This window comes from Paraphaeosphaeria sporulosa (assembly GCF_001642045.1).
Source record: "Paraphaeosphaeria sporulosa strain AP3s5-JAC2a unplaced genomic scaffold CC84scaffold_12, whole genome shotgun sequence".
In the NCBI taxonomy this organism is placed as follows: domain Eukaryota; kingdom Fungi; phylum Ascomycota; class Dothideomycetes; order Pleosporales; family Didymosphaeriaceae; genus Paraphaeosphaeria; species Paraphaeosphaeria sporulosa.
Window position 1 is genome coordinate 1,020,102 of NW_017253371.1, and position 17,443 is coordinate 1,037,544.

Genomic DNA, 17,443 nt, shown 5'->3' on the forward strand with positions numbered 1-17,443 from the left:
TTTACATCCGGTCTCCGCAATGGTGTTCAACGTGCCGTATTATCGCGTGGTTGACGGATGTGCGCAGGCTACGCGACACGTCTCTGCATGTTGCGTGGGCTTCGCAAAAAGCCACGAAATTAATCGCTGCTGTCATCGCTTACAGACAGACCCTTGCGACATAGCACGTGTGTGGTCTAATTTAACGCATTGGAAAAGGTGAGCGAGCTGATCGGGGTACATGTACCATCGTTCTCTTGGCCTTATAACAAATCCTACGCAAACGATCGTTATGGTATCGCGGAAGGAACCACGAATCATACAAACGCTGTCAATCAACCACCCGGTCCGAATTCCATGCCAGGGACGCAAATCCCAATCTCGTTGTCAGCAAACCACGCTCTCAACCCTCCAGACAGATCTCACGCTCAGGGAGCCGCGTTGATCTGCGTCCAGTCATAGGCATCCCAGCACTTGAACTTGGGATGCACAAAGAAAGTCTTCGTGTTGCCCATGAACGGGGGACGGTCGTAACACTGAGTCCAGTGGGTGGGCGTACCAATCTTCTCGCATGCGCCGTACTTCTCGCCGTCGACGCCCCACATGATCTGGTGCTTATCGTCGTCAAGTCGATCCTTGTACAGCGTCCAGTGATACAGCGGCGTGTTGCTCCAGTGCATCTCGATGAGGTCGATGTTGTCGGTGCTGTGGTCGCTGATGCATCCATCGCCACGGCAACGCACGCCGACGTTCCTCCCGCTCACCTATATCTGAGTTAATAGTGTGGGCAGAGTGATAGGGCGTTACTTACATCTTTCTTATCGTTTACGAGGCGCGCGTCCAAGACTTGAGAGCAGTGCCAGTTGTGGGGCAGCACGATCCAGAAGGAGTCCTTGTACAGCCCAGCGGCTGCGAGGACCTCGGCGAAGTTCCCGTTGAAAGGCTCACCGGTCACTGTCACGTTGCTGGGAATGTCCCGTGCGTGCCGGCGGTTCCATTGCGGGTCATACGTCGACAGGTCGATCCGAAAGACATCGAAATGGCCGAGCGCACACTGGAACAGGTTGAGGAAGGCCACGAGGTGTAAGATGGTGCGGAGGAAAGCTGAGGAAGACATCGCGATCGAAGTACGCGGAGAGTTGTGTCAGGACTCCAAGGCGAAAGTCGTGCGCGAGGTAAGTGGAAACGCAGTCGAGGTGCCGGGAAATTTGCGGAGTTGTTGACCCAGATTCTACTATTGATAGTGTCAGAGTCAAGGCCGCGAAGAAAGAATTGTGTCTGAGCTTAGCGAGCACATACCGAACTTAGAAAAAGCTGTCGTACGGCGCAAAGTGGCAGGCAAGTTGGTGAAATGAGGATTGTCGGAAGTTTTGGAGCTGATGGGAAAGAAGTGCGTGGGATTTATATAGGTGCAGACAGACACTTTGAACGCGCTAACGGACGCACAAGCCCTATTCACTCGATTATCCGTTTGTAACAGGGCAAGTCCGGGCGGTTTTCGAGCCCTGGGCGCAAGGAACAACTGATGGGGTCATACTACTGGGGTAATTAGTAAAACACGTGCAAACGCTGACGTGCACAAGAGGTCTCATGGCGCGGACAAGCTACATTGACAACACAATCAAAACTTGCCTGGTCGGACTGAGCTTGGAAGCTGTGTCACACACAGTGATGCGGGGCTGAAGGCTTCCATGGTTACATGCACCGTTCAAACTGGACTCGTCAAGCATAATAAGGACGGATAGATCATATCGGGGCAGTTCACAGCGACTTAATCTGCCCATTTTCAGGATCTGACCAGTATACATTGGGTTCCGGAGGGAACGCAGGAGCAATAGAGGCTTCGAAGTATGTTCCTAGACGCAGTATAATCAAAAGGCATCTGAACTTTTGCTAGTCTTGAGTCTTATATCCTCAATCGGAGACACTGATTCATCCAGAGGTAGGGAACTCTATATGTCGGCAAACAGGATGAACTTTACTTTATAGCATGTAGGGATTGTGGAAATGTAATATATCAGTCTACAGAAAGCCAAGAATAAACGTCACCGGCAAACAACAAGCTATCATACACAAGCTTTTGAAATTCTTGTACATAGAGTACGTATAAAAGACTAGTTTCTCACAGATTCATACAAACATAAGACGCCCAATCTCGCGCAGATGTGAATGGCAGCTGTTGGGAGAAGCTCGTGACTCACCAGATGTGTTGACTTAGTCACCTAGAACGAGAAAAACATTGTCACTGTCCTAAGATATAATGGAAGCATCAGCTGCTAGCTCTTGTCGCACCGCAGCCCTCTGAAACAAAGAACTATGACCGCCTGTCCCCCAGTAATTGGCCCTTATATAGCACGTTTGACTTCTAGACAAAGAATCTAAATACAGCATAATTGCCGATCCACATATAGGTAAACTAAATGTGCTGCAAACTCACGGCTCACGACACTACTTATCATTTGCAACACAGAAAATCCCTGACTTTGTACTTAAAGTTCAGCATACATATTCTATCACTGTTCGGTACATTTGCTGCGTTGGCGTGCGTGTCCGCTCTTCCTAGCAACCTTGCATATCGTTAGGAGAATATAGGCTTACCTAGAGGTGTATACACCTGTACGGGCGAAAGCTTCCTAGGTATATTAAAGAGTCTAATTTCGTAGGATGTTTTAATAATCTATAGGTAACTGCTAGTGGACTTATCCAAATATGGAATGCCACATAATTACTAATTTACAATCATTTAGTCCTAACCCTAGTAGTGTTTGTGTATTCTTCACCAGCTCTACCTATATAACAGGACGAGTGTCTACTAAGCCCTGCTATTGTCCCATTTAAGCCGCTCGTCTAGCAATTGACTAAAAGTATCTACACTAACCATCACGCTGTAACTACCACTAGGTGCCTCCACCTCTGGCATTACGTGGCTGCGCATTAATTAGAATATAGCTCTAGTATCTACTGTTTATAAGCCTAGTGTTGTTCCAAAGCTCATTAGCCATAGAAGATCCCCTAGGTTCACTTATTAGTCCGCTATAGGTCTGTGAAGGATATGCGCTTTCATTTGTGCCCTAGAAGCTAGTAGAGGAAGAAGAAAATTGTCCACCTATATAGGCTGGATGCTGGACGTATAAGGTAAGCTATATGCTATAATGGTTTTAATATGGTAGTGGATATAAATGAGATCTCCTATAATATGCGGGCAATATAGTAGACTGCTAAGAAGACCTACATTCAGAACTAAGATATCCGCACGTAGCTAATTAGATTTAGAATCTCCATTAATAATGCCAAAGCTATCCTCAAAAGTATTATTGAAATCTTAGTAGCGCGACGGCTTGAGGGCTAAAGGTAAGAATTCAACTCTAGTCTAATTGGCATGTAGAAGGAGAAGTAAGAATTTACAAGTATGATACTAGTTCATAGGGGAAAAGATAAGTGCTGAGAGTAAGTGCCTCCACGCTTATTTTGAATACGCCGTCCATACTAAGGGCCGTATAGGAATTGATGGCTTCCACGTCCTACTCCCTAACACAAAACTCTCGCGTACTAACTGATAGAGGTCCCCTTGAACAACTCGTACATGTCCTCAACGTTGATCAAAAACCGATTCTCGCTGAAACAAAAAGCATACTATGCGTCACGTACGCCATGCATCTAGAAGGGCTTGAGAAAGTGCGCAGTCTCATCTCAACAGAGCAGCAACGCAATTGGATGGGTCTTCCATTCCCAGATATTCTGCTTGTACACGGACATTGCATGAACCTAGGCCAGGAAAGGGTATTGCCGGTATCCATATCCTGTGCTTCCCCGGCTGCTGCGTTAGCACTGACTGAGTCGAGTGTCGTCTTGCATTGCTTCTGTGCCCATGATGGCAACCCGCAATATGTCGCTGTCAGCGGACCGGCTGGGCTGCTGCGCTCGATTACCATGCAATTGATTTTATATTTGAAATCTTGCACAGTACCAGCGGTGACAATGGGGCTGAGTATGTGGGATGTGGTCGCTAAATATGAGGTGCCTGCATTGCTGGCTTTGTTCTCACATCGATTATCATCACTATGATCTGCTGAACATGTATGATCGGCATTTACTCCAGACCGTGAAATCAATTTATACCATTTTGGACAACATATCGGATTAGCAGCGGTCAGTCAATGACTACGAACAGTCTACACTCCACATCCTGCAGGTCCTGCACCGGCTAGCGGATGAGCGACGGCCCGGACTTCGACTGAAGCGTTCTAATGACTAGCGCGAACAGAATAGCGGAATTCCGTTCATCGTTAATCAGGCGGGCGGTGAGTACGTTGCTTTGCGCACGACGCCTGTGGGTCGGCGAACTGGATCTTTGCGTGGCCGTCCCTTCGAGACCGATATCCGCTTGGTCATGCAGAGCCCTCGTGATATCATGTTTCTGTATCCTACGAACCAACGCGGTCGCAGCTCTTTGGGTAATCAGATGAATCGCCAAGACACATCTGCGGAGAGTCCACGCTCTGTGGGAAGATTCATGTAGTTGATTATAATGATTAGTATCTCTTTACGCCTCGTCTCCCCATTTACCATTTACGGCGACGATATTTTTGTGCATGCAGGCGCACAATTCAGGGATACGGAACGGCTTACTGATGACGTCGTCCATGCCTGCCTCCAGGGCCTCCGCCACTTGCTCGCTCCTCACGTTGGCTGTCACCGCAATGACGGGAATATGTCCCTTCACGATCCCTCTAGCCTGTAGCTTGCGAATCTCGCGCACACACGTCAGACCGTCCATGACTGGCATCTCCCAGTCCATCAGTATCAACGATAACTCTTGTGCAGGGGTCCCTTCGTCAGGAATGCAGTACTTGGTTTTGCGGAGGTATTCGAGAGCCTCTATCCCATGATTGGCGACCGCAACGTGCATTCCGATGATCTTTAATTGTTTCGCTAGCACCCGCTGGTTCACGAGGTTGTCCTCTACTATCAGAACTTTAATAAGGGCATTTTCTTCTTTGCTTTCGCTTAGCTTACGACCCAGAGCTGGAGGCTTGTCGTTAACATCCCGAGAGCGATTAGCTAGAACGGTGGACTGTGCGCGCACGCTGAGGCTGGTCGCAGATTTGTCCATGGGTGAGGGTGGGGAGGCTTTGCGACATTTCACGTAGAAGGAGAATGTGCTGCCGACTTTGACTTTCGAGGTAAAACTTATGGCCCCCCCACTGTAATGATATTAGTGGTGGAGGGTGAGAAACGGTGAGCAAAAGACTTACTGAAGTTCGGTGAGCCGGCGTGAGATGAAGAGACCGAGACCTGATCCACCTGATAGACGCGGTTAGTTGAAGCAGACATACAGAAGGAAAGCAACGTACCATAATCGATATGAGTTCGCGGAGAAGCTTGCGAGAAGCGCGCGAAGAGTAGCTCGTGTTCGGCATCACTTAATCCACGGCCTGTGTCGTGTACGGAGAAGATGATATATACGACTTCTCCCTTTTCCCAGTCCATTCGTAATGCTTTCGATTCTTCTGCCCCAGGGGTACGATGAAACTTGACACGTTCATCAAACCCCTGGAGTGGTGGTTCGGTGCACACTCCTAGCCTCACACTGATATGACGCGTCTTCTCTAGCCGTGTGAATTTGATGGCGTTGGTGATGAGATTCTAGAACGTCAATTATGCTTGTAGGATATGTTGTGATTGCACCTACAATCAGAATTTGAAGAACTCGCGTCGGATCCAAAGACACGTATTCGATATTTATCTTACTGCAGGAATCCTCAGGGTGATATTCAAGTGCAACGGCAGCAGCCTTAGCTTCACCCTCAAACATTTTAACCGCATCACGGGCGATTGACTGGAGTGGTACATCGACTGGGGTCATAACAAAGAGTCCAGAATCCAGCTTCGACATTGTGAGGACATCTGGTACGTATTAGACTTGTTGAACTATACGTTGGGCTAATACTCACCATCCACGATTGTTTTCATGTGCTTTGAGCATTGAACGATGGTGTCCGCCGCCTCAACAGCGCTATCAAGAATGTTTTTGTATGTAGCTTGGTAGTCTGGAGATTCCTGGAAGGCTTTGTGGGAAGAGATAATGCTCTGGCTGCAGTAAGTATGAATCTTAAATACGCGCAGATTTCCCTTACATCGGCACATTGGACGATCGCTGATAGCGGATTCCTCATTTCGTGCCTGTGGTGATGATCAACTGTGAATGAAGCAGCCATTAGACCCAGATAGCCTCCGAAAATAACCTGAGAGGATCTAAATGTCTACAGAAATTACAACTTACGACGTAGTATCGATGAAATTCTCCAGCTTCCGTTTCGATTCCTGCGCATGGAGGGCTTGTGTAGCTTGTAACTTCTCCCCAAACTTTTGCCTGCTGATGTCTTGGAAGCAGCCCACGATTTCTAGAATATCTCCCGTTTCTGATAGCTCAGGTTGTATGGACAACAAAATCCATCGAGGCTCTTCATTTGGCCAGGATCCCTCTATGTTCTGGCTGTCTACAGTCCAGGTCTTCTTGATCTTGAGCTCCCAGGTTCTGTTTCAAAATTAGTCGCATGCCGATGAATAAAAGCTATGGGTAGCGTTACTGGTGCTGTTTCGTTTCAATTAGTGTCTGAAATTTTTCTTTACCGGGTTGAATGAACTCTTCGTCAATAAGAGCGTCCCATGCATCTGTGAGATCTACATCACGATATTGGTATTCAGGGTCCAGCATTCTCCACCAAGTATCATTGCGGTAAGAGTATACACCATCCAGACCGACAATGAATATACCCACGTCTGCGCGCTCAGCAAACCGCTGAAACTTCATGGCGTTACGCTCAACCTCTTTTTGTGTAGCGATGAGTTGCCGTTTGAGCTCTGCTTTCATCATTTCGGCGTTCTCAATCGCGCGTTCGCGGCGATGTATTTCATCTTCATGCAGCAGTATTGATGTTAAAGAGGTAGAGAGGAGACGGCTTGCGACCATGATGAAGTGGCGGTAGTCTTCATCGTAGGGACGGCGAGGGTTGAGCCCAAGAACCATGTAGCCTAAGACATTATCTTTTGAGGATGTAGGAGTTATTGGACAAACCACTGCTCCTCGGCAGGGATCGCCATAACCCTTCCAATCCACGCCACGCACAAGTTCGTGCGCTGGAGAGCCGGGCTCAAGATCGACTCGAACTGGGCCACGCGCAGCTGATGCCTCCCGAAAATATGGCATAAATCCTTCGTTTTGGTGGAAATCAAGTTGGGAAACGGCAGCAGGAGAATCTCTAGGCAAACCAAAAAATCCACGCAGCGTAAACTCCTGACTCTCATCGAATTTCTCTGCCGTGCTAGAACAAGAGCTGGATTCGAGTAGGGCTTCAGCCGAGTATAAGACTGCGAATGGGATGTCTTTGGTATTGTGAGACAAGACCTCGATCGCGCTGCACCAGTATGCTTCTAAGTTGCGTGCTCGCGGTACCTCCTCGCTGAGTTGCAAGATTGTATTTGCTCTTCGCTCTGCAATGACCTCCCTTGTTGTTTCCACGAGAGGTTCGTAATGAGCGATGGTCACGCCTTCAGAATTGAAGATGGGTATGAAACTCCAAGAAAAGTACGATTCTTCCATGAATCCGTTGCGCTCCATTTGAATAGGGTTGTTTGTTCCTTCGATCGTTTCGCCTGCGAGGTTTCGTGCTATCAAAGGCTCAAAGTAATGGCCCCAAACTGATTCAAGTGCAACGCGAGCACTGACTCCCATGCAGGGATGGAATCCTCCTAGCAGTTCAATGTAAGCCTCATTGTAGATCATGATGAGGTCGGCTCCGCAAAACACAACGGCAGGTCGAGCGTCTTGCATTACAAGAGTGGCAATACTCCTGAGCTGCGGCGACCATTCATTCATAGGACCCAAAGATGTGCTGGCCCAGTCGATGCTGCGTGCCCAAGCGACATGACTCGTCATTCTTTCTGGTGGCGCCGGGTAGGTCCAGTCAAAAGTCGTGGTCTTGCACTGAGGGGACAGCTTCAGCACAGCACCTCCTGGTTGACTGGACGTAGGCTTGCTGGTGGTAGTAGCGTTGTTGGTCAACAATCGACTGATAACTGTCCATTGCTTTGAAACATTTATCTTGATCCAGGTGCAGTTGCAATAAACGTACGATCTGGTCGCACTTTCGTCGTTGCCGGCAATCCAGTTTTTGAAGTCCGCAAAGCCATTGGGCGCGATAGCTGCGATCGTAATGGCATGTGCAAGGGCGTGCTTCAGCAAAGCATTTAAAGTCTGTCCAGAGTCGAACTCTAAAAAGGCGGAATTCCAGTGACAAGGCACGGGTGTCCCTGTTTCGTCACTCTCCTGGTTGTCGATCACAAATGTCGGTCTGGGGTCATGATCGATCAAATCCAGCGGCCCGATGCCGCGCAGACACCGCGGACCACTTTCTGAAGTGCGCATCCGTGGCGTGCTCATTATAGCAAGACGCTCCTTTCTCTCTTCGCTGTTATGTCAGATGAATTGTGTACAGCTGGCATTAGAGCCATTGTGCGCCTCCGTCGAGCTGGAGGCGGCACGAGTGGAATATGATGGGTTGGGAGCTGGAGATTTCAGGCATACTTGATGTGTTTTGAGGGTCCATACCCAGTAGCGTCCTGCATGCTTCAGAGAGACGTCACAGTCACGTGATCTACTGCCGCTTTAGGCCGAACTGTATCCGCATTTTCGGCTAAGACATGAATCTCCGCAATTAGGACACCGCTTTCACCACCGACGCTCAACATTCTACTGATTGGTTGCGATGCTTATACTGTAGGACTCGCAAACAGCCTGCGACATTGCAGGGCTGCGATCACTCTAGATTTCGAGTGCCAAAGCGGTGAAAGCCTTTACACTGCCGCTATTCCGGTGTCTAAAAGAGTCAGACGAAGTAAACCTCTGCAACTATCATGTAACCCAAGACAGCCAATCATTAAGAATTTGACATATCCGAGCGATCACGCTGATTTCAAAGGAAGGGAAGCATGCACGGTAGGGACGATAGCTCATTTGGCCTGATCACGAGTTAGCGACCTATAGCACGCCTGTGACCATCCTACCCGACCACTTCCTCAGGAGTGTATTGATGAGGTGATGGCTGTCTAGCTAGTTTTACCCGGCGCGTAGGGCTTTCGTTCATTCCTTTGCCTTTACTTTCAACCCCCGAACCCCGAACCCCATCTCCCGTCCCCCACCGTCTGCACCGCCTCGCGCTCGCTACTTATGACGAGCAAGATCTCAGTCTTTCTATCTTGTCTATCACTTCCATCAAAGTGCCGGTTCATTGGCCGACCGCACTTCCTTCGAGGTGCATACCGAACAGACCACCGAGGCCACTCGTCCACTGGACCAGTAGCTGGAGCGTAAGCCCCTTCACTGCACATACAAGCGGTGTAACCATTATACTGCACGAAGTCTATGTTCTATTGACCCTTTACTGCGTGTATCTTATAGCTCGCGCGTAAGGGAATGGATCATGGATAATCGTCTATGGAGGTACACGTGTCTGTAGTGATTCCAGCGTCCGAGCCCGTGGCGATCCGGTCAGGATAGAGCGCTGCGCTATGTAATAATCACTTAAAGCAACTTGAAGGAGCTTCTAGGCTGGGGAGTGCGACCGATTGCGGACGCCAGGGTATCACTTCCCTCAGGTAGAGGTCAACCGTGTTGAAGCCGCCAACGCCGAGAGCTGATCTCGTATCGCTGCTTCCTTTCGATACGGAATATGACGGTCAAACAACATTCTTTTTCATTGCTGCGTCTAGCCTGCTAGACTCGCAAGTAAGAATGACCGAAAGAGATGTAATTAACACACAAGTATCCTGGTCGAGTGTCACGTATATGCGGATGGGATGCAGCTGTCGTTGGGGTAGACCAGTATCTGTATCACCTATCGCTTCACAAGGATGGTCGATAGTTCATATAATTACTATTACCTACATAGTTCGTTCACAAGTTCGGTCCGTGAATATGTTGCCGTGCGCGATTCACCCTCTCCGGCGTTAGCTTCTCGCATCTCCCGTCTCGAGCGAATAGATTTGGCAACTATCTCGAATATAGGAGGCACCGTTACCGTGTAGGCGAAGGAGGGATGGATATTTACAGACTCTTCCTTCTGCGTGTATCTTTGCATCTTGACGGATACTGCTAGTGCAAGCGCAACAGGATGACCCAGAGAGTGATATCTGCAGGTATTGCTGACTCAAATTCCAAGAATGATGGCTTGGGGTGGTCGTTCTTGTCGTCGTACAGTCACGCACAAGGCACGCACGGAGGACTTCACTTGCTCTAAGATCTAAATCATTAACGTGATAGTCCTTTGAAGGATTTATATTCAACCCTGGGGGATTCGCCTGGGAGGTCTTACGCGTAATCTTGAACTTGTCCTTTCAACCTGCACACATACTATTCCAGTTGCATACAAAACAAGCAAAGTCGCAGCATAATGAGTGCTCCCGCAGAGCGGATTTTTATCACCAGAATGCTCGATAGTATCCTCAGAATAAAAAACTCACTTATGTTCAGAACGACTCGGTCTAGTTTCATCCAGCGAGAACCCTTTCGGGGCGCTTCTGTTGGCTCTTGTGCCAGGTCTGCGTGACTTCCCGTGCAGCATGAATACGAGTCACTGGTCAGTATACCTTCGGACGCCGCGTGGCGCTGTAACTTGTGCCGCAACACGTATGCAGTACAATATGCTCGGATCGATCGACCGTTGGGCTATTTTCGATGCAGGACCTGCCACTGCTCGGCTCATTTCAGTATACTGAACATTCCGCAGCTGTGCAAGATTGGTGGCATTGAATACGAGGTGTCTGTGCCTCATCACATCGGCGAGCCTGAGCCACTGCCAAGATCAATCTATCTGTGGATATGCTGTTCATGTGGACGTTCATGGCTTCAAATGTCGGCGCCATGGCGCGTTGCACCTGAAAAACCGCAACCGGCAACATTGACTATTCTCTCCGCTGATAGTGCACGTCGCGACCTGCCTGCCCTTCACAGCATCCTTCGTCAAAAAGTATCGGCGCGGCTGGGAATGTCGAGAACGCTACCACACGCATGAGGAGCACGGCGAGCTATTCACTAGTTGTAGACCCGGTGGGAACTATGTAAAGATTGGTAACTTCGATGTCGCTGATGACATCTTGAGACGCAAAGATGACTTTGGTCGCGATCTAGAGGCTTTCGCCGTTCTCAACATCTACGGTAAAAACCTTGCGCCGAACGAAGGTAAGGAGTGGATGAAGCATCGCAAGGTGGCTGCTGTTACGTTCACTGAGAAGAATGCTGACCTCGTTTGGTGCGAAGCGCTGAAGGAGGCCAGTCAGATGTTATGTTATTGGCTAGAAAGAGCGAAGAAACCGATCCGAACTTTAGCGCAGGATACGCAAATATTTTCCCTCAATGTTCTCGCGGCTGCCCCTTTCGATCGCTCATATTCATTCAAAGGACGTGAAGAGGGCAAATTACGAAATGAAGCCATCGGCTCGGATGCCAAAGATGGGGCGTCGGGTTACCGCGACACCATTGCCACTATCCCGCAAATGATTCTTCCGATGATGATCTTCGGTGAGCGGAAGCTCCGCGAAAGCTGGTGGCTCCCCAATAGTTGGCAAAACGCTGGGCACGCAGTGGCGAACTTCAGGGATTATGTCACTCATTTGATAGACGAAGAAAGGGTGGCGATCGCGCAAGGACAAGCCACTTCGCCAACTTGGTCACGAACCTCGTTTGTGCATGCGAGGATGAGCGGTCTGGCAGTTTTAATACCGACAGCTCCAGCGAGAGCAGAGCGATACTGATAAAAGATGAGATCATCAGCGATTTGATTGTGTTTGCACTCGCGAGCAACGATACCACGGCTCTGACGTTGGCCTACATCCTGGCCGAATTAGCGGCGCATGCTAGTATTCAAGACTGGATATCTGAGGAGATACGCCACTACACGACAACGGAAGACGTGACCAAGTGGGAATACACCACGTGTATAGAGCTCAAGCGCTGCTGGGCCGTGATGTATGAGACGCTGCGCCTCTCACATCCGATCAACCAACTTGTGAAGAATACAGGAGCGAAACCAAGAAGCATCACCCATAAAGGAGCGACTTTTCTAACTCCATCACATACTACCGTCGAGATCAACTTACCGTCTTTATCAACAATGCCGTCTCACTGTGGATCTGACAGGCTGGAATGGAACTCGAAGCGCTTCATTACTTCGAAGCATCAATATCCCGATAAGTTCGAAGACGAAAAAATCCCACCGGACACATCTACATTTTTCGCGTGGGCTTACAGTCGATTAGTCTGCCCTGGCAAACGTGTCTCACAAGCTGAGCTCATCGGTGCCTTGGCGGCTTTATTTCGCGATCATCGTGTTGACCCAGTGACTGAAGTGGGTGAAACCATGCAATAGTGTCAGAGAGTGATAAGATATTGGAAGATATCGAGCAGAGACTCTGAAGCGAGATGCGGGAGCCGAGAAGATCGCGCTGCGATGGTACGACGCGAAGCGTTGATGGCCTCTGGGGCTTGTTCCATCAGAAGCACAAATAAATGACTATCAAATGATTCACCGGCGAGTCTGGTGGGGTTTTAGTATAAGAGAATCATGATCGATGATCACACAGTGTGGATCATTGTTTGCAAACGCACTGTCTTGCACCATGGCTATCATTCTGCAGGACTCAGGCGACCACAAAATAAACTCCTTGTTAAGTGGACGATGCGCCTCTAGGCAACATTTCTCATGACCCAGCCTTTACGGGCGTTAATGAGCTACCCCGCCCAGAGCGATCGTGTATCCTGAACCCGATGCTTCTTCTTCTGAATCGGTCGTTTAGTAATGTACGAGGCTTCGGCTAATCCAATTGTGGTATAGCCTCAGGCACACCCGCTTACAACCCGGGGCAACATTCATGCATCTTATCACAGGCGCGTCCAGCTGATGGGGCCAGTGTCTTACGGTCAAGCCCGGCCGCCACCCTTCTCTCGCATGTGACCACCATAACTTGCTACACCTAGCATTCACCACAACCATCCATACCAGAATGTGAGCCTCGGGGGGCGTTCGAAGAGCCACTAAGCATCGAAAAGCCCTGACGAACAGGGGTTGCAATGTGCGAACTGCGAGTTTTTCGAGTCCGATCACGTCAGCCTCGTCGATTACAGGTAATACATCCGAGCTGGAGATCTTCGCGCATTCGATTTTGGGCTGAAGGTGACCCTTTGTGCACCGAGGCGACGGATGGAAGAGCGCGTGAACTGAGATGACTGGAACATAGCTTCAAACATGGGTTGATGAACTCTGTGTATAAGAAGGCCTCGGGGCTTCTTTCCATCATCGTCGCACTCGCTTCAATCGCGATCTTGTACAGTAGCCATGTGGTCTTTCACTGTATACGGCAGCATCCTAGCCGTGTTTTCGCTATCTCTGTGCGCCGTCTCCGCAAACGATCAGCACACAAGCGATTCTCGTGGTGACATCTGCGACTACCCCAACTGCAGACCAGAACCTCAAATTCCAGCATCGCGACCACCACCCGGCGGCAACTGGCTCGGCTTTGGTGCTGAGGTCTACAACAACCATTGGGCGGGAAGCGACTCCCTCATCGACATAACCAGTGTCAAAACCCTGGCTACTGTTTGCCAGAAGAAGTACGAACCTGGGCTTAGCGCTTCGCCACTAATCGAGGATGGCGTTGCTTACTACAATACGTTCGGTGGCTTGCTTGTGGCACTCGACTACGAAAACTGCAAAGAGAGATGGACGTTGAACGTCACTGAGTTAATTCTAAGAGTCAAGGGAAACAGCGACGGAGTTCTGGCAACCGGGGGCGCACTGGCGTCGCGTAGCACCCCGGTGGCTGATGGGGATGTACTATATTTCGGCACACTTGCAAGAGCCTTGGCTGTTGCTGTGAACAAGCGCTCTGGGAAAATCATCGACACGCTCGAGATTGGCAACCATCCATTAGCAATCCTCACGCAGTCTCCGACGGTCTACAATCATCGTGTGTTCTTTGGGGTGTCAACAACTGAATCCGGCGGCCCAGCTGCGGATCCTAGCTACAACCTCACCCACCACGGCTCCATGAATGCAGTGGAGCTCCGTCACGGCCGTCTGTCGCTTGTTTGGACGACCGACATGATTCCACCCGGCGCCAACTTCTCTGGGGCTTCGGTCTGGGGCTCCCAGCCGTCCATCGACCCCATCCGCAATCAGGTCTTTATCGGGACGGGCCAGCTTTTCTCGCTCCCGGATGAGTTTGCTGAATGTCAGGATGCCAATAAGAACCTGCGCGTACAGATGGAGCATCTTGCCAACGAACCTTGTCTCCCACGAAACGTGTACCAGACCTCAGTCCTTGCCCTCGACATTGACACCGGGGAGATCAACTGGTATCGTACACTCGGTGCCCTCGATGCCTGGAACGCAGCCTGCATCCCCCAGTACTTTGGCGGAGGCCCAGGTGACCCTCCTGGTCCTAATTGCCCCAAGAACATCGGCAACGACACCGACTTCGGCATGGCGCCTGCTTTTGTGCTCGGCTCGGAGTACACTCCAAGGCAAAAAGATATCATTGTCGCAGGCCAGAAGAATGGGAATCTGTACGCCTTCAGTGCACAAACCGGAACCATCCTGTGGGCTATCAATGCTGCCCCCGGTGGCCTCGAAGGCGGTCTGAGCTGGGGTATTGCGGTTGATAAGGACACTGTCTACTACACAGGAATCAACACGGACCGGCACAACTTCACACTCTTCCCCTCCAACCAGACGGTTTCTAATTCTATTTTTGGTGCTGTCAATCTAAAGGACGGTAGCCCAAAGTGGCAGATCGGTGCTCCTCGAAACATGTCTAGCACTGTCATTCCAGTCGTTGTTAACGATGTCGTGCTAACGGGAACGTCAGGGCGGTGGGAGGAAGGCAGTCTCTCCGCAGTGGGGCCCGGAGATTTCATCGCCCTCAACAAGTTCACAGGAGAGATTCTCAGAGATGATGTGCTAGATGCGTTCTTCCACGCGGGTATCGCAGTCGTGCAAGAGTATGTAATGTTCGGTACTGGATACGGCGGTCTAGAGGCGGCACAGAATGGTTCGTTCAACGTGTTGAAGATTGGATCAGCGCGCCCAGCGAGTGGGGGTGATCCTGGTGATTCTGGCAACAATATTGCCGAGTTAGAACGAAAGAAGGATGAATTGGCTAAGGGGAAGATGGATCTTAGGAAGAAAATCGAGGAGTTGGAGAAGCAGGCTGACGAGCTGGACAGAATGAGAGATGAGCTTTGAGTCTTAGAGAAGGGGCATGTACGGTGTCCCACGTGTGCGTTCTCATAGTTGCTCTCACATCAGATTGCTACGTGGCTCAGTCTGTTCGCACGTACTTGTCACTAGGCAGGAATTTCAAAGTCACACAACTTTTCTTTCGTCACTTTCAGTCTTGTGAAAGTCCGGACGGCTACTTCGACCCAGTGACATAAGTACCTGTAGAAGGCGGCTTTGCGCTCACACAACCAGCCTTCCCACCATGGAAGGTAGCCTCAAGGAAGTCGTAGGCGAAGTCAAAGTTTACACCATCAGGGTTTTTGATTTCTTCCGCACCATATGGAGACCACGTTAGCAAAGAATGTAACGGACAGTCATTCTGTTTCGTGCAAATTATCAAGACTTCCACCAAATCTGATCCGCCTCAGGATGCGGACCCACCAGCCCAACCCAACCCTTCCCAGCCTCCTGAGACTCGCAACAATATCCCCGGTTTTCGAGTACCGTGACAGCACCTAACTCTGGCGGTTACCGAAGTACTCGACATACGCGCCTTCCTGGAAGTTAAGCCATCTTCCTTTCTCTGTGGTGCAGTTGCTAAAAGTCCAGTCAACTTGGATGACCCTATCGTCCTCTTTCCTCACCTGCGCGCCTTTTCGTGTGATCTCTGACTCGATATCAGTGCTGTTCGGGGTTAGCCCGTATCCAGGTTAGTACCGGCAAGGTATGCGCCCAGACAGAAGCCCATGTAACGGCCACCGCCGGCGATGAAGTTGCAGAGGGGTTTGAAAATGCTTTGTGCGTTGGTATGCGGTGTCTCGGTCTATGTAGCATAATCATCACATTACCTAAGTCAGGGACGTATTTCTGCGACGAAGAGGTAACTTACCAGGTCCTCCTGGGAACGTAAATACCTTCACATCCTTTAAGCTGTCCTCGTCCACGTCCGAATCTTTTGGACCAGCAAAGTTGACGTCGAAACGCGCTGGCGAATTTTCAAGCATCTGAGTCACCGTTTCCGGGCAGTTTTTGCATGTGAAGCGGGGAGAGTCTCGGTAGACAAGGGCTTTTGGGTGGGCAGTGTCTTGCTCCCATTTGACCGAGCAGACACGCCATTGTACAGAAGAAAGATCTGGGATGTATTGAAGAAGCGCTTGTAAGAATAGTGCACTGGGCTTTTCCTCAATCGATCCAAGAGAAGATTAGAGTAGATTCTCGGTAAAGTCAATATGAGCTGCTTAATGAAAGCCAACTACTATTAGAATTAATTGTATGTGGTGTCTCCGTAGCTAGATGCGGAAGCTCTACACACGAGCAAAGACCCGATAAGGCGGCCGAACAATGAGAGGCATCCCAGACCAACATCTCCTACAGCGTGCAATTCTCACTCTAGTGGTCGCTAGCTGGGCGCCTCACATTTTGCGGTGTTTTCCTTCTCCTTTTGCGCACAGCTATACGAACAGGTCTGATTAGCTAGGCATCGATCCAGCTAATCCTGCACTCTGTATATCAAAACGTTAGGACGAAATTGATATGTCACTGCAACCAGCCGCTCTACACCCGTTGCGTGGACTTTGGTTGGGGTTGCGCAAGGGTTGCGGACCTGAGTAACTGGTTGTAAGGCGTGATAAAGAAAACGGCAATGATGATAGCTCAGCTTGCGACACCCAATTTGAGAGCCAATTCTCACCGTATATGTGACGTAAATTCATCAGGAGCTGGCTGCACATACCTCACATCCAGCATGGTCACCCAGCCGTCAAAGCTTGAAGTAAGAACATCATTTGCTCATGCTGCGCCACCCTACTGGTCAACTCACCACTGAACATCCCATGCCCGCTTCTTGGAAATACGAGCGCATAGCCTCGTAGATCCGGATCAGTTGCTAAAAAGTCTCCGATCCGCTCCGTCACGCTCATGGTCCACTCAGGCGAGGTTGAAATTTCTGTCAGTCTGCAGTGTACGTAGCGAGAAGACAAGTGCTTAGAAATTTTATTTCGTCGATAAGGTTCGGTCCTAAATGGCAGTAGTACACACGTCAAAACCATGTTGTTCTATTTGGGCGTTGATACAGATAGAGTTCGAACAAACACTTCGCTGTTCTAAAGTAATCCATGTCAGGTACTGGGCCAATCAGTAAATTCTATCATCTTATTTCACCTCCAAGTCGAGGCTAAAGATTGCAGTGT

The 17,443-nt window shown here is 49.8% G+C and overlaps 6 protein-coding genes across 6 annotated transcripts; 3 read left to right on the forward strand and 3 right to left on the reverse strand.

The window, feature by feature from the left end:
• Positions 1 to 162: 162 nt before the first annotated feature.
• CC84DRAFT_1230904 (uncharacterized protein) lies at positions 163 to 1,176 on the reverse strand. The gene is made up of 2 exons (XM_018183710.1): positions 791 to 1,176; positions 163 to 743 (listed from the first exon to the last, which is right to left on the reverse strand). The coding sequence occupies exons 1-2, from the start codon at positions 1,094 to 1,096 to the stop codon at positions 408 to 410; spliced, it is 642 nt and encodes a 213-aa protein (XP_018031025.1). The 5' UTR covers positions 1,097 to 1,176; the 3' UTR covers positions 163 to 407.
• A 1,144-nt stretch (positions 1,177 to 2,320) lies between these two features.
• Positions 2,321 to 2,608, forward strand: CC84DRAFT_321189 (uncharacterized protein). Its single transcript, XM_018185845.1, has one exon. The coding sequence runs from the start codon at positions 2,400 to 2,402 to the stop codon at positions 2,559 to 2,561; it is 162 nt and encodes a 53-aa protein (XP_018031026.1). The 5' UTR covers positions 2,321 to 2,399; the 3' UTR covers positions 2,562 to 2,608.
• Positions 2,609 to 4,522: 1,914 nt separating this feature from the next.
• CC84DRAFT_1155605 (uncharacterized protein) lies at positions 4,523 to 8,407 on the reverse strand (the record flags this gene model as incomplete). The annotated part of the gene is made up of 9 exons (XM_018176945.1): positions 4,523 to 5,183; positions 5,235 to 5,283; positions 5,334 to 5,625; positions 5,672 to 5,886; positions 5,934 to 6,069; positions 6,117 to 6,162; positions 6,263 to 6,352; positions 6,428 to 6,517; positions 6,570 to 8,407. 9 exons carry the CDS (start codon positions 8,405 to 8,407, stop codon positions 4,523 to 4,525), a joined length of 3,417 nt encoding a protein of 1,138 aa, XP_018031027.1.
• Positions 8,408 to 10,599: 2,192 nt separating this feature from the next.
• Positions 10,600 to 12,404, forward strand: CC84DRAFT_1209559 (cytochrome P450; the record flags this gene model as incomplete). The annotated part of the gene is made up of 4 exons (XM_018182225.1): positions 10,600 to 10,616; positions 10,767 to 10,798; positions 10,991 to 11,717; positions 11,750 to 12,404. 4 exons carry the CDS (start codon positions 10,600 to 10,602, stop codon positions 12,402 to 12,404), a joined length of 1,431 nt encoding a protein of 476 aa, XP_018031028.1.
• Positions 12,405 to 13,370: 966 nt separating this feature from the next.
• On the forward strand, positions 13,371 to 15,278 carry CC84DRAFT_1209560 (Quino protein alcohol dehydrogenase-like protein; the record flags this gene model as incomplete). The annotated part of the gene is made up of 1 exon (XM_018182226.1): positions 13,371 to 15,278. One exon carries the CDS (start codon positions 13,371 to 13,373, stop codon positions 15,276 to 15,278), a length of 1,908 nt encoding a protein of 635 aa, XP_018031029.1.
• Positions 15,279 to 15,741: 463 nt separating this feature from the next.
• On the reverse strand, positions 15,742 to 16,325 carry CC84DRAFT_1168725 (uncharacterized protein; the record flags this gene model as incomplete). The annotated part of the gene is made up of 1 exon (XM_018179466.1): positions 15,742 to 16,325. A coding segment is annotated over exon 1 (151 nt), but the record flags the coding sequence as incomplete, so codon positions are not given.
• Positions 16,326 to 17,443: the final 1,118 nt, after the last annotated feature.

Excerpts from the sequence above, each read along its gene's own strand:
- CC84DRAFT_321189 (XM_018185845.1), top strand. The coding sequence starts at position 2,400 with ATGTGCTGCAAACTCACGGCTCACGACACTACTTATCATTTGCAACAC.
- CC84DRAFT_1230904 (XM_018183710.1), bottom strand. The coding sequence starts at position 1,096 with ATGTCTTCCTCAGCTTTCCTCCGCACCATCTTACACCTCGTGGCCTTC. Across the intron at positions 744-790 it reads TCGTAAACGATAAGAAAGAT|GTGAGCGGGAGGAACGTCGG; the intron begins GTAAGTAACGCC and ends ACTCAGATATAG.